The 13,325-nt window shown below is 44.2% G+C and overlaps 1 protein-coding gene and 1 pseudogene across 1 annotated transcript in view; one reads left to right on the top strand and one right to left on the bottom strand.

The window, feature by feature from the left end:
- OTOA (otoancorin) overlaps positions 1–13,325 on the bottom strand; it is a 71,114-nt gene that overhangs the window by 29,178 nt on the left and 28,611 nt on the right. Inside the window, exons 9-13 of the mRNA XM_049904394.1 lie at positions 6,376–6,543; positions 5,509–5,658; positions 3,546–3,604; positions 3,238–3,376; positions 193–266 (exon numbers count right to left, since the gene is read on the bottom strand). Coding sequence (XP_049760351.1) covers positions 193–266; positions 3,238–3,376; positions 3,546–3,604; positions 5,509–5,658; positions 6,376–6,543 — 590 coding nt within the window. The remainder of the gene's footprint in view (positions 1–192; positions 267–3,237; positions 3,377–3,545; positions 3,605–5,508; positions 5,659–6,375; positions 6,544–13,325) is intronic.
- Positions 12,701–12,988, top strand: LOC126087188 (U6 snRNA-associated Sm-like protein LSm3; annotated as a pseudogene).

Raw genomic sequence — 13,325 nt, 5'->3', positions numbered from 1 at the left:
AGAGGGTCTTCTGAAATGTCTATGTGGGGCTCAGAGTCTAAATCCTGGTCCTCAAGAAATTAACTGTCTTAAGACATCCTCTGCTCAACCTCTGATTCCTTATGAAGACCCAAGAGGAGAGAATCACTTTGACTTGAGTGATTCCCACCAGTTTTACTACTGAGCGAGAAAGTGGGATCGATGTTCACTTACGGGAGTGTGGCCAAAAGAAATGGCGGCATAGAAGACCTGGAAACTTTCCAGTATTTCCACGCCAAGCAATTAACCTGAAAGAATGAAGCAGTTCTAGGAATTGAGTTCAATAATAATTATGGTTACAAATAATTTTTATTACTCTCCAAAACCCATTATCATCAAGTCAATTCTGACTCATAGCGACCCTATAGGACAAAGTAGAGCTGCCCCACGGGGTTTCCAAGGCTGTAGATCTTTAGGGAAGCAGACTGCCACATCTTCCTCCCATGGAGCAGCTGCTGAATTCAAACAGCCGACCTTTTGGCGGGCAGCTGAGCATTTAACCACTGGCCACCAGGGCTCCTATTATTAAAAAAAAAAAACTATATCATTATTATAAACCTGGCTCAATATTTGGTCCCAAATCATCACAAATAGTGCTTTTCGTGTGCCAGGCACTGTTCTAAGTGCTTTATACACGTTCATTTCTTTAACGTAGTAACATCCTATGATGTAGGTACCGTTATTGTGCCCATTTTATGGATGAGGAAACTGACAAAATAAACAGAGGCAAAATTTACATCTGAGGATGTACCTCACAGTTTATAACTGCAAGAAAGTGAGGTATAACTTTAATGTCCCTCAATAGGGATCGGTTAAATAAACAATGGTTTAAACATACAATGGAATACTATGCAACTATTTCGGTTTAATAAGGTAGATTTACATAAATTAATATGGAATGATATACATGCCCTTTTTCATATATATTAAAAAAAAAACTAAATGCTTTGCCGTCGAGTCAATTCTGACTCACAGAGACCCTACAGGACACAGTAAAACTGCCCCATAGGGTTTCCGAGGCTGTCATCTTTACTAAAGCAGACTGCCACATCTTTCTCCCGCGGAGCAGCTGGTGAGTTCAAACTGCCAATTTTTCGATTACCAGCCGAGCACTTAATCACTGTGCCAGCAGGGCTTCTTTTTATATACAAAGTGAAACAGACCAGTATGTGTAAGCTTAATTATGTTTTTTAAATTACATAAAAATCTGATTTATATATTAAAAAAGGGTCTCAAAGTCAATAAACAAGCTTTTCACTGTAGTTACCTCTAACCCAGGGTTTCTCAACCTCAGCACTACTGATAATATTGGACTAGATAATTCTTTATTTTGGGGGGCTGTCCCGTGCATTGTAGGATGTTTAGCAGCATCCCTGGCCTCCACCCACCAGATGTCAACAGCATCTTCCCCTCCCCTGCCTCCTCTTCTGCCCTTGTGACAACCAAAAATGTCTCCAGGCTTTTTCAAATGTCCCTGGAGGACAAAACTGCCTCCTGCTCCATTGAGAACTACTGCCTTTGGGCAGGCTTACGAGAAATGTTACTTTACCTGTATTGTTGCTTTTTTTTATGATTATGCATTTTCAGCAAAAATGAAAATAAATGCAATTGTTCTAATTAACTGGTATTTGAAAGGTTCCAAGAACTGCAGAGAGTCTGGGTTCATTGCAGGGGCGGGGCAACTCTTCATACTCAAACATGTAGGTCTTCCTCAAAGCGGGTCTGACCTCCTTCCGGTTAATCCAGTATCACCTTCCCTGTCTGGCCAGGGCTTTTATTAGCATGCAATGGTTCTCACCAGGGAACTGGTTAGAAATGCAAGTTCTCAGGCCTCACCCCAGATCTACTATAAAGAAACTCTGAGATGGGGGAGGGAGGGAGACAATCTGTGTTTTAATAAGCCTTCCAGGTGATGCTGATGTGGGCTTACTCTTGAGAACCACTGATATAACAGACAGTGACAGGGCTTCATTAAAACTGCATATTCCCCTAATGAGCCCACAGTATAATACAACAAGCTTTACACTTCCTGCCTCTGGGGAGAGAATTCACTAGTGGGAAACTTGTAATTCTGAGCTAGAATGGAGTTGGGAAGACACCTGGTATATTCACTTGCTCACTCTCAGGATTCTGTAGAGCCAGGAGTTTACACTCAAAGCCCAAATGCTCTTTCCTTAACTCGTTGCCATCAAGTGGGTTCCAATGCTTGGTGATCCCAAGTGCCCCACGTTCCATAGGGTTTTCTTGGCTGTAATCTTTACGAAAAGGAGCCCTGGTGGCGCAATGGTTAAGCGGTTGCCTGCTAACCAGAAGGTCATTCTTTTGAACTCACTAGCTGCTTTGAAGGAGAAAGATGTAGCAGTCTGCTTCTGTAAAGACTGCAGCCTTGGAAACCCTATAGGGCAGTTCTACTCTGTCCTATAGCGTCACTATGAGTCGGAATTGACTCAACAACAATGGATCTTTAATCTTTACAGAAGCAGATCGCCAGGTCTTTTTTCTGCCACTGGTAGATTCGAACCACCAGCCTTGAGGTTAGTAGTCGAGCACAAACTGCACCACAGGAATCTTTTACTTGCTTAGATACTATGAAAAGTCAATTACTGCCTCTGGTCTCCCTAAGGGTTAAAGAGTCTCTATAACAGTTTGGGGAAATCCTGGTGGCCTAGTGGTTAAGAGGTCGGCTGCTAACCGAAAAGGTGGGCAGTTCGAATCCACCAGCCACTCCTTGAGAGCTGCCCTATGGGGCAGTTCTACTCTGTCCTATAGGGTCACCACGAGTAGGAATCGACTCAATGGCAATGGTTTTTTGGGATTTGTAACAGTTTGGTAAATGAAGTTTTAAACGAAAAAGAAAATTCTCTTAGAGTATTGCTCACGTTCAGGGCTACCTCTAGAAAGGACAGGAATGTTAGAGGAGGGATTACATTCCGTCCCAGGAGGACATAATAATGAACATGCAAAATAGTAAGTCCTACAAATGCATTTTAACGTTCAAATCTGAGTGTGGAATGATCAACCTGTGGGAACGTTGACTGCGGCAATACAGGTATTAAGACCTTTAAAAAAATAAACTGGAGAAGACCTGCCTCAACATTTGGTCCCAAATCATTAGTTGCATCTGGACAAGTGGCATAAGTATCTTTAGATGCCACAGTCAACCCAGCCCAGCACCTGGGTAGACAGAGAAATCTGAAGCGGCAGAATGTTTAACAGTACCTGATATGGTGATAGCAAGGAGAGGTTGTTCTCAAAATATTGGAAATGGGCCAGGAAGGTGTCCGAGCTCATGGCCTCAATGTGTGAGCACTGCACACCTTTGACCAGCTGCCCTGCACTGGAAAACAAAACAGCAGACCTGGGAGAAAGAAGAAGGGTTAGGGAAGAGAGCAAAGAAGGAGCAAGAGAAGGCAGGTTTCATATGAAACAGGCTACAGACATAACTGTCCAGCTCTCCCTCCTGGGAAATGAGACTTCTCTGGCATAAGGCTCCCAAGGGCTCTTCAGCCCCAGTTACATTCTCCTACCTCAGGAGCTCATCGGGCCTTCTTGTTGTCTTTGACAGAAGCTCATACAGGAACAAAGCCTAAGGAAAGAGAATAGTTACCAGAGTGGATGTGGCACTCACTGTGTGTCCAACACTATGAGGCCCTTGAGGAAAGGATGCTACGAGCCCATTTTACAGATGGGAAAACAGAGGCCTAACAGGTTATGTTACTTACCCGACATCAAAAACCAAACCCGTTGCCATCAAGTCAATTCGATTCAATGCAATTTTGACTCACAGAGCTGCCCCATAGGGTTTCCAAGGCTGTGATCTTTACGGAAGCAGACTGCCACATCTTTCTCCCATGGTGGGTTTGAACTGCTGACCTTTCAATTAGCAGCTGAGTGCTTAATCACTGTGTCTCCAGGGCCCATTTGTTATTTACCCAAACCAAAACCCACTGCCATTGATTCGATTCTGACTCAAAGCAACCCTTACAGGACAGAGTAGAACGGCCCCATATGGTTTCCAAGGCTGTAATCTTTACAGAAGCAGACTGCCGCATCTTTCTCCCTCGCCGTAACTGGTGAGTTCAGACCGCCGACTTTCCAGTTAGCAACCAAGTGCTTAACCACTGTGCCACCAGGGCTCCTTGTTACCTATCCAGGAAAATACAACTGCTAAGTGGCGGAGCTGAGATTTGAACCAGTATCCATGTGATTCCAGAGCCCATGCACTTACACCCCTGGTGACCCTCATACTCTGAGAGGTGAAGGAGGAGCAAAGGTATTGGGCAGCAAGGCTGGAGGTTTGTCTCCTGTGCTTTAAGCCCTCGACCAGTTTGGGACTGTCCGTAGCCTCTATTTACATCTCCACCCACTGGTTCCTGAATACACAACATCCCAGAAAGCAAGAGCAGAAGAGATGGATGAATAGACCAGAACGTACTAGAAAATACCATCAGTAAAGTAACTCCGGCTCACAGCCCGCGCTCCCCTCAAATCCTCCCAGATGAGCGCTCTAGGAGAACAATACATAGTAGTCAGGGGAGTCATTTGTTTTAACGAATGTAATTTTACAGAATACCTAACTTACAGGCGCGATCAAATACAACATCCATCTATTTTATGGACTCTGAAACTTTGAAAATAATTCCCCAAGCGGAATAAATTATGAGCTAGAGTGAGGCAGAGGCATCTGTGACGTGGCAGCTGACTGAGGAGGTCCCTAAGCATCATAAAGACCCAGGCAAAAGAACTAGCAGAAGAGGTGACTTCTGGGTGTTTCTGTGTGGCCCCAGAGATTTCCTCAGGCATAAGGTCAAGTTCTGGGGTCCTCCAACAGTCTTCCCCATTTCAGGAAATGGCAACTCCATCAATTCAGTTACAGAGAAAACATATCTTGAAGTCATCTATGGAAGAATGTATTTTCCAAAATGGCGGCAACCGTATTTCCTGCCTAACATGCTCGTCCAGAACCTTGTCACTGCCCCCATCAAGGGATATAGAGTTTATGCTCCATCTGCTTGAACCTGAGCAGGGCTTTGTAATACCTCAATGAATAGACTGCAGCTAAAAGTAGGTCCCCCAAAGCTAATAAATAGCAAAGCCGGAATCCATGCTCTCGTCTTGTCTAACATTTGAACACCATGCTAGTCTGCCTCCTGGATTTAATCACACAGAAGTAAGTTTCTTTTACCAAATTAACCTTAAAATTGACATTCTCAGGAAGATAAGAAAAAAAAAAAAGTTGCCACTGAGTCAATTCTGACTCAAGGCAACCCTACGTGTTTGAGTAGAACCTGCATTCCATAGGGTTTTCAACGGCTTATTTTTCAGAAGTAGATCATCAGGCATTTCTTCCAAGGCACCTCTGGGTAAATTCAAACCACCAAACTTTCAGCTAGCAGCTGAGTGCATCGAGAGTTTGTACCACCCAGGGACTCCCCCAAGAAGCCAGGAAGTCAGAAATATAGGAGCGATCTATGGGAATCAAGGTCATACCTGACTCTTTCGCAGCTCCTTTTCCTTTAGAACTGTAGAGTTGAATCCAGGTTCCCTCCACAAATCGAACAGAGACACTTCCTTAAAGAAAACCCCTCGTATATCTCCAAGGGCTGAGGCAGCATCTCCTGCTTCGGTCATCTGCCAAAACTGAGAAGAAACAATGAAAGCCCTGTAAAAGCTGCATTGAGCTTTGGGTAAGAGCCAGGCACTGTGCCCAGCACTTCGCAGGCAACAAAATCCATCAGATCCACTCAGCAACCCTATGATGGAGAGGCTATAGTTATTCCCATTTTACAGATAAGAAAACTGAGGCTTAAAGAGTAATTGGTTGAAAACCAGTAAGTGAGATTCAAGCCCATGCCTGTCTGATTCCCAGACCCAAACTCTCTATCGTAACTGTATGTACTACTGCTCTCTGTGAGCTGTTGGTGGTTTCCGCCAAAACCCTAGGTTTGGCTTCTTAGCAGATTTTGCAATTGAACATAACGGGTGTGAGAGAGTAGGATGGCTCGAAGACCCACTGCCAAGTGAGATCCACTGCCGAGTGAGAAGGAGGAATGTCGGCGTGACTTTGCACCATGGAAGGGGCTTCCAGAAGTACTCTGAGAACATCCAGATTAGCCTGGTTAGGGAAAGGGGTGGGGCCTGGGAGAAATGTAGTCTGGCCTGAAGGGCTCTTTCTGGGAAGGCAGGAAGGAGACCATCAGGAGATGACAATCTACAGGTTCAGAACAACCCTGTACAGCCTTAAGGCTGAGATAATCCTGGTACTGACTTAACGGCCCAAAGTTACAGCCCACTCACAAAACCCCAAAAACCGTGTCCTCAGCGAGCCACGTGCCTGAGAACAAGGCGTCTTCTCACCTTGCTGAGGACTCCCTGCTGCTGGGCAGGCGACAGATGGGACAGGTGCTGGGACGCAGTGCTTCTCATGAACTGCACGAGGTCCTTGCGGTCCATGCTGTACAAGGCCTGGGTGCTGACCCCAGCCAGCAGCACGCCCATCTGGCTGACGTTGTAGAAGGATAGCACCTGGGAGAGGACCGGAGCAAGGGTAAGACTCTGCTCTGGGCTTTCCCCTCTCAGACCTTTGTTAAGCCCAGTGTCTGCCACGTATTGAGCAGGCTGGGTGCTGGGGGCACAAGAGTGAGCAAGACAGGTGCTGTCCTCACAGACCTTCCTTCCTTCTACCAGGAAAGAGAGGTAAATACCCAAGACTGAGAAGTGGGGTAAACACTCTGCTGGGGGGTTATTATGCTATCCCAGGCCACGGCACCAATATCAAAAAGTGGTGACAACAGTTTGGCAGTTCCCTCAAAAGTCGGACATAGAACTGGCATATGACCCTGCAATCCCAGTCCTGGTTATATACCGAGAAAAAGTGAAGGCAGGAATGCAAACAGAAACCTGCCCACCAATGTCCATCTGCAGCACTTTTCACAATAGCGAAAACGTGGAAACAACCAAAATGTCCATCAACAGATGAATGGATAAACAGAATGTCGTAGATACACAGGATGGAATACTACTCAGCCAGGAAGAGAAATGAAGTCCTAATGCATGCCACAACATGGATGAACCTGGAAGTCATCATGCTGAGCAAAATAAAAGACAAACAGCCACAAAAAGACAAACACTGTGTGATCTCACTCATGAAATACGCAAATATACAGAAACCAAATATTATTAGTGGTCACAAGGGGTGGGAAGGAGGGGGAAAGGGGGTGTTTTTGTTTGGAAGGCATAGAGTTTATGTTAATGCTTGGGGAATAATTTGGAAAAGGATAGAGATAATGGTTGCACAACATGAAGAACCCAGTTGGTGTCACTGTTGTACATTGTACATGTAGAAAGTGTTAAAATGGCCAATGCTTTGTTGTGTATATTTTCACCACAAGAGGAAAAAAGCCTTTAAAAAAAAAAGGCAATGATACACCTGGCCAGGAGATGTGGGATTTTTTTTGTTTGTTTGTTTAATGTGAACTAATTGGCAGTATTTAAAAATTGAAGGATTTCCCAGAAACAACCTAAATGTCCATCAACAGATGAATGGATAAACAGTGGCATATGCTTACAACGGAATAAAGAGAAACGAATTCTGATATATACTATGACATGGATAAACCCTGAAAACTTTATCCTGAGTGAAATATGCCAATCACAAATGAACAAATATTATATGATCCCACTTATACACTTACAGGCAAGTGTATAGAGACCAAAGCTTATTAGTGGTTACCAAGGGTGGGAGGAAGGCAGAGAGGAAGAGTCATTGCTAAAGGGGCAGTGAGTTTCTGTTAATGGTGGTGGAATAATTTGAAAATGAATAGTGGTGATGTTTGCTCAACAGGGTGAACTTAACCAGTGTCACTGAATTGTACATGTAAAAAAATGTTGACTTGGCAAATGTTTTGTTATACATATATTTTTTTACCACAATAAAAAACAAAAAATGGAGTATTTCCCATAAAAATCCATATTTAAGATTATTTAAAAAAAAAAAAAAACTAAAGATCACACAATACGGGGCCCACATTCCCACCTGCCAGTAATTGGCAAGAGCTTTTTTTTTTAAGGAGCAGTTTGGGGTCCTGGTGGCACAGTGCTTAAAAGTTAGGCTGCTAGCACTGTTTACAACAGCAAAAAAATGGAAACAACAGACAAATGGATAAATTACAGTACATACACACAATGGAATAATATGCAGTGATAAAGAATAATGATGCCTCCATGAAACATCTCATAACATGGATGAATCTGGAAGGCATCATGCTAAGTGAAATTAGTCAGTCGCCAAAGGACAAATATTGTATGAGACCAGTATTATGAGAACTCAAGAAAAGGTTTAAACACAGAAGAAAACATTCTTTGATGGTATCGAGGGTGGGAAGGAGGGAGAGAGGAACTCACTAAGGAGATAGTAGACAAGAATCATCTTAGGTGAAGGGAAGGACAACACACAATACAGAAGTCAGCACAACTGGCTAAATCAAAAGCTAAGAAGTTTCCTGAACACAACCAAACACTTCAAGGGACACAGTAGCTGGGGCTGGGGTCTGGGGACCATGGTTTCAGGGGACATCTACGTCAACTGGCATAACAAAGTTCATTAAGAAAATGTTCTGCATCCCACTTTGGTGAGTGGCATCCGGGGTCTTAAAAGCTTGTGAGTGCTTATTTAAGACGCATCAATTGGTCCCAACCCACCTGGAGCAAAGGAGAATGAAGAACACCAAAGACACCAGGAAAGTATTAGCCCAAGAGAAAAAGGGCCCACATAAACCAGAGACACCATGAGCCTGAGACCAGGAGAACTAAATGTTACCCGGCTACCACCAATGACTGCCCTGACAGGGAACACAACAGAGAGTCCCTGATGGAGCAGGAGAAAAGTGTGGAGCAGAACCCAAATTCACGTAAAAAGACCAGACTTAATGGTCTGACTGAGACTGGAGGAACCCCTAAAGCCGTGGCCCCCGGGTGCTCTGTTAAACCGGAACTAAAACCATTCCTGAAGCCCACTCTTCAGACAAAGATTAGCCTGGACTACAAAACAGAAAATAATACTCGTGAAGAGAGTGCTTCTTAGTTCAAGCAGATACAGGAGACTAAATGGACGGCTTCTGTCCAGAGGCAGGATGAGAAGGCAGAAAGGAGCTGGTTGGATGGAGCTAGGAAACCTAGGGTGGGAAGGGGGAGTGTGCTGTCACCTTATAGGGATTGCAACTGGTATCACGTAACAATATATATATAAATTTTTGTATGAGAAATGAACTTAAGTTGTAAACTTTCACCTGAAGCACAATAAAAAATAAAAAAGAGTTAGGCTGCTAACCAAAATGTCAGCAGTTCAAATCCACCAGCTGCTCCTTGGAAACCCCGGGGCAGTTCTGCTCTGTCCTCCAGGGTCACTGTGAGTCGGAGACAACTCAACGGCAAAAGGTGTGGTTGTCTGATTTCAGAAGCACTTACTGATGGAACACTTACTGATACAGATCACAGCCTTCAGTATGGATTACACCTTAATGTAAAGAACACAAAATCCTCACAACTGGACCAGTGAGCAACACCACGATGAAACAGGAAATACTGAAGTTGTCAAGAATTTCATTTTACTTGGATCCACAAAGCCCATGAAAGCAGCAGTCAAGAAATCAAATGACACGTCGCATTGGGCACATCTGCTGCAAAAGACCTCTTCAAGTGTTAAAAGCAAAGATGTCCCATTGAGGACTAAGATGCACCCGACCCAAGCCATGGTAATTTCAATCAACTCATATGCATGCAAAAGCTGGACAATGAATACGGAAGACCAAAGATGAATCGATGCCTTTGAATTATGGTGTTGGTGAAGAATATTAAATATACCATGGACTGCCAGAAGAATGAACAAATCTATCTTGGAAGAAGTATGGCCAGAATGCTCCTTAGAAACGAGGATGGTGAGACTTCATCTCACATACTTTGGATATTTTTTATCAGTAGGGACGAGTCCCTGGAGAAAGACATCATGCTTGGTACAGGATCGGTGAAAAAGAGGAAGACTCTCAATGAAATGAATTGACACAGTGGCTGCAAGCATAACAATTATGAGGATGGCAGAGGATCGGGCAATGTTTTGTTCTGTTGTACATAGGGTTGCTATGAGTCAGAACCAACTTGATGGCACATAACAACACAAGAAGGAGTCCCTAAGGAGCCCTGTGGCACAGTGATTAAACGCACAGCTGCTAACCTGAGGGTCAGTGGTTCAACCTAACCAGCCACGCCAAGGGAGAAAGATGTGGCAGTCTGCTTCTATAAAGGTTACCCACTGCCGTCTAGTTGATTCCGACTCATAGCGACTCTATAGGACAGAGTCGAACTTCCCCACAGAGTTTTCAAGGAGCGTCTGGCAGATTTGTATTGCTGACCTCTTGGTTAGCAGCCATAGCACTTAACCAATACACCACCAGGGTTTCCTCTGTAAAGGTTAAACCCAAAACCAAACCCAGTGCTGTCAAGTCAATTCTGACAATTCTACAGGACAGAGTAGGATTGCCCCAGAGAGTTTCCAACGAGCACCTGGCGGATTTGAACTGCCGACCCTTTGGTTAGCAGCCGCGGCACTTAACCACTATGTCACCAGGGTTTCCAGCTGTAAAGGCTCAGCCTTGGAAATCCTATGGGACAGTTCTACTCTGTCCTACAGGGTCGCTGTGAGTCAGAATCGACTTGACGACAACAAGTTTGGGTTTTGTTTTGTTTTGTTTTAAGGAGTCCCTGGACAGTGCAATGGTTAAGTGCCCAGCTGGTAACTGAATGAAAGGTTGGTGATTTGAATCCCCCTAGAGGTGCCTTGGAAGAAAGGCCCTTGGAAGAAAGGCCTAGCATTCTGCTTCTGAAAGGTCACAGACATTGAAACCCCTACGAGTGCAGTTCTACTCTGACAACATGGGGTTGCCATGAGTGAGAATTAACTCAGTGGCAACTGGCATGATTTTTGGTTTTTTTGAGCAGAAGCCAGTCCTTCAGATGGATCATGGGTTCTCAGTTCACCTACCACCCTTCTCCAGAACCTTGAGACACCCTACCTTTCTCATTTATCTCACCTGACACGCAGGTGACTTGGCAGAGCTCTCACGTCTATCTCCACGTAGAAGCTCTGAGTTGAAATGTTTCAGGATACAAGTCTGATTTTTCATGACAAATATGACTGTAGTTGAGAGCCCTATCAGGGAGTACACTTGGCTGTTTTTCCTCCTTTAGCAAGAAGATGCTTAATAGTTTTCCACATAATGAAGGATAGGTCTTGGTTCTACAAAAAGACATTTGAGTGGTTTCTTTTACTTATTCCCTATAGAACGAAGAGTCTCTTACTGTCCCCAAAGAAGGCAAGACCTTTCGAGCTCTTGGCTTCTTAGTAAAGGTTGCCTACTCTGGCTGCTCAGGAAGAGGCAAACCACTATGTCCAGGGTCTTCTGGGAGGGAAAGAACGAGTCTACCTCAGCTCCTCAGAATCAAATTCACAGATATTTGTCAAGGTGGCCCCAGGTGGCCCCAATCAAAGTCCAAAAACAGTGAAAGGTCACTAAGCCTTCAAAATAAAGGCACTATGAGGCTAGAAGGGACAAATCTTGGCCCTGAGTCAGAAAGTGAGAAGGGTGGACCGTGGTCAGGCTGGAAAGAGTACAGCAGGGGCGTTAAGCAAGCAGCTTCTGACGTCAGAGAGCCTGGGTTCAATCTCACCTATAACGCTTAACATAGCCTTAGCAATTCCCTTATGCACTATGAGCCTCATGTGAGTGACCACGGAAACGAAGATTATTACAGTGCTGACCTCATAGGCTTGCTGAGAATGATAAATGGTGAAAGCTCTTAGAATAGAACCTGGCACACAGTAAGTGCCAAGCTCTCGGCTGCTAACCAAAAGATTGGCGGTTTCAACACACCCAGCAGCTCCGCAGAAGAAAGACCTGGCCATCTGCTTCCATAAAGATTACAGCCAATAACACAGCTTATAAAGAAAAAATTCTACATTCTACTTTGATGAGTAGCGTCTGGGGTCTTAAAAGCCTGTGAGCGGCCATCTAGGATACTCCACTGGTCTCACCCCTTCGGGAGCAAGGAATAACAAAGAAAGCTAAAGATACAAGGGAAACATTAGCCCAAAGGACAAATGGACCACATCTACCATGGCCTCCACCAGACTGAGTCCAGTAAAAATAGATGGTGTGCAGCTACCACCACTGACCGCTCTGACAGGGATCACAATAGAGGGTCCTGGACAGAGCTGGAGAGAGATGTAGAACAAAATTCTAACTCAAAAAGAAAGACCAGCCTTGCTGGCCTGACAGAGACTGGAGAAACCCTGAGAGTATGCTCCCTGGACACCCTTTCAGCTCAGTAATGAAGTCACTCCTGAGGTTCACCCTTCAGCCAAAGATTGGTCTGGCCCATGGAACAAAACAAGACTAAAAGGGCGCACCAGGCCTGGGGCAAGGACTAGAAGGCAGGAGGGGACAGGAAAGCTGGTAACAGGGAACCCAAGGCTGAGAAGGAAGAGCGTTGACCTGTCATGGGATTGTTAACCAATGTCATAAAACAAAATGTGTACTAACTCTTTAATGAGAGGCTAATTTGTTCTGTAAACCTTCATCTAAAATACAATAAATAAATAAATAAGATTACAGCCAACAGGGTTTGAAACATGGCAGACGACGTAGACCAGCAACAACTACCAACACAGTAGAGATGCCCCTGGATCTCATCAGCCTCAGCCTGGATAAGTGCAATTTATATGAAAATGTGAAACAACCGAGGGCTTCGAGGAAGATTACATGCTCGTGATCAACATTTAAATGAGATATTGGGAGATGGGGAAGAAACTGATGAAGAAATATATGAAGAGATACGTAAATCAACGAAACAGAATATCCCAATGCTCTTTGTTGCGGGAGATGGTGTACCAGTTGGCGCTCCACTGAGAGTTGGCTGAAACAAAAGATTTTTCCTGTGTGGAAAAGCAGAGACTTTGTACCATTGCCTCTTTATTGTAGAATATATTCAAAAGAGAAACCTGCATAAATTTTTGATTTTCAGAAATGCCCAAAGTCTTCCACTCCTGAAATGATTTGCAGATCACTCGCAAATTCTTAAGCTAAATGACATTCTTCTTTTTCTCCAACCCTTCCAGGAAATGTAATCATGGAAATGCAGACCTCTTTTTGCAGAGAATTTTGGATTTTTTTTTCTTTAAATTAAATCTGATTTTTTGTCTCTTTTGGGTTAAAAAAAAGCAAAAAAGATTACAGCCAAGAAAACCCTGTGGGGCA

This window comes from Elephas maximus, chromosome 12 (assembly GCF_024166365.1).
Source record: "Elephas maximus indicus isolate mEleMax1 chromosome 12, mEleMax1 primary haplotype, whole genome shotgun sequence".
Classification (NCBI taxonomy): domain Eukaryota; kingdom Metazoa; phylum Chordata; class Mammalia; order Proboscidea; family Elephantidae; genus Elephas; species Elephas maximus.
This window is presented reverse-complemented; position numbering and strand designations above follow the sequence as displayed.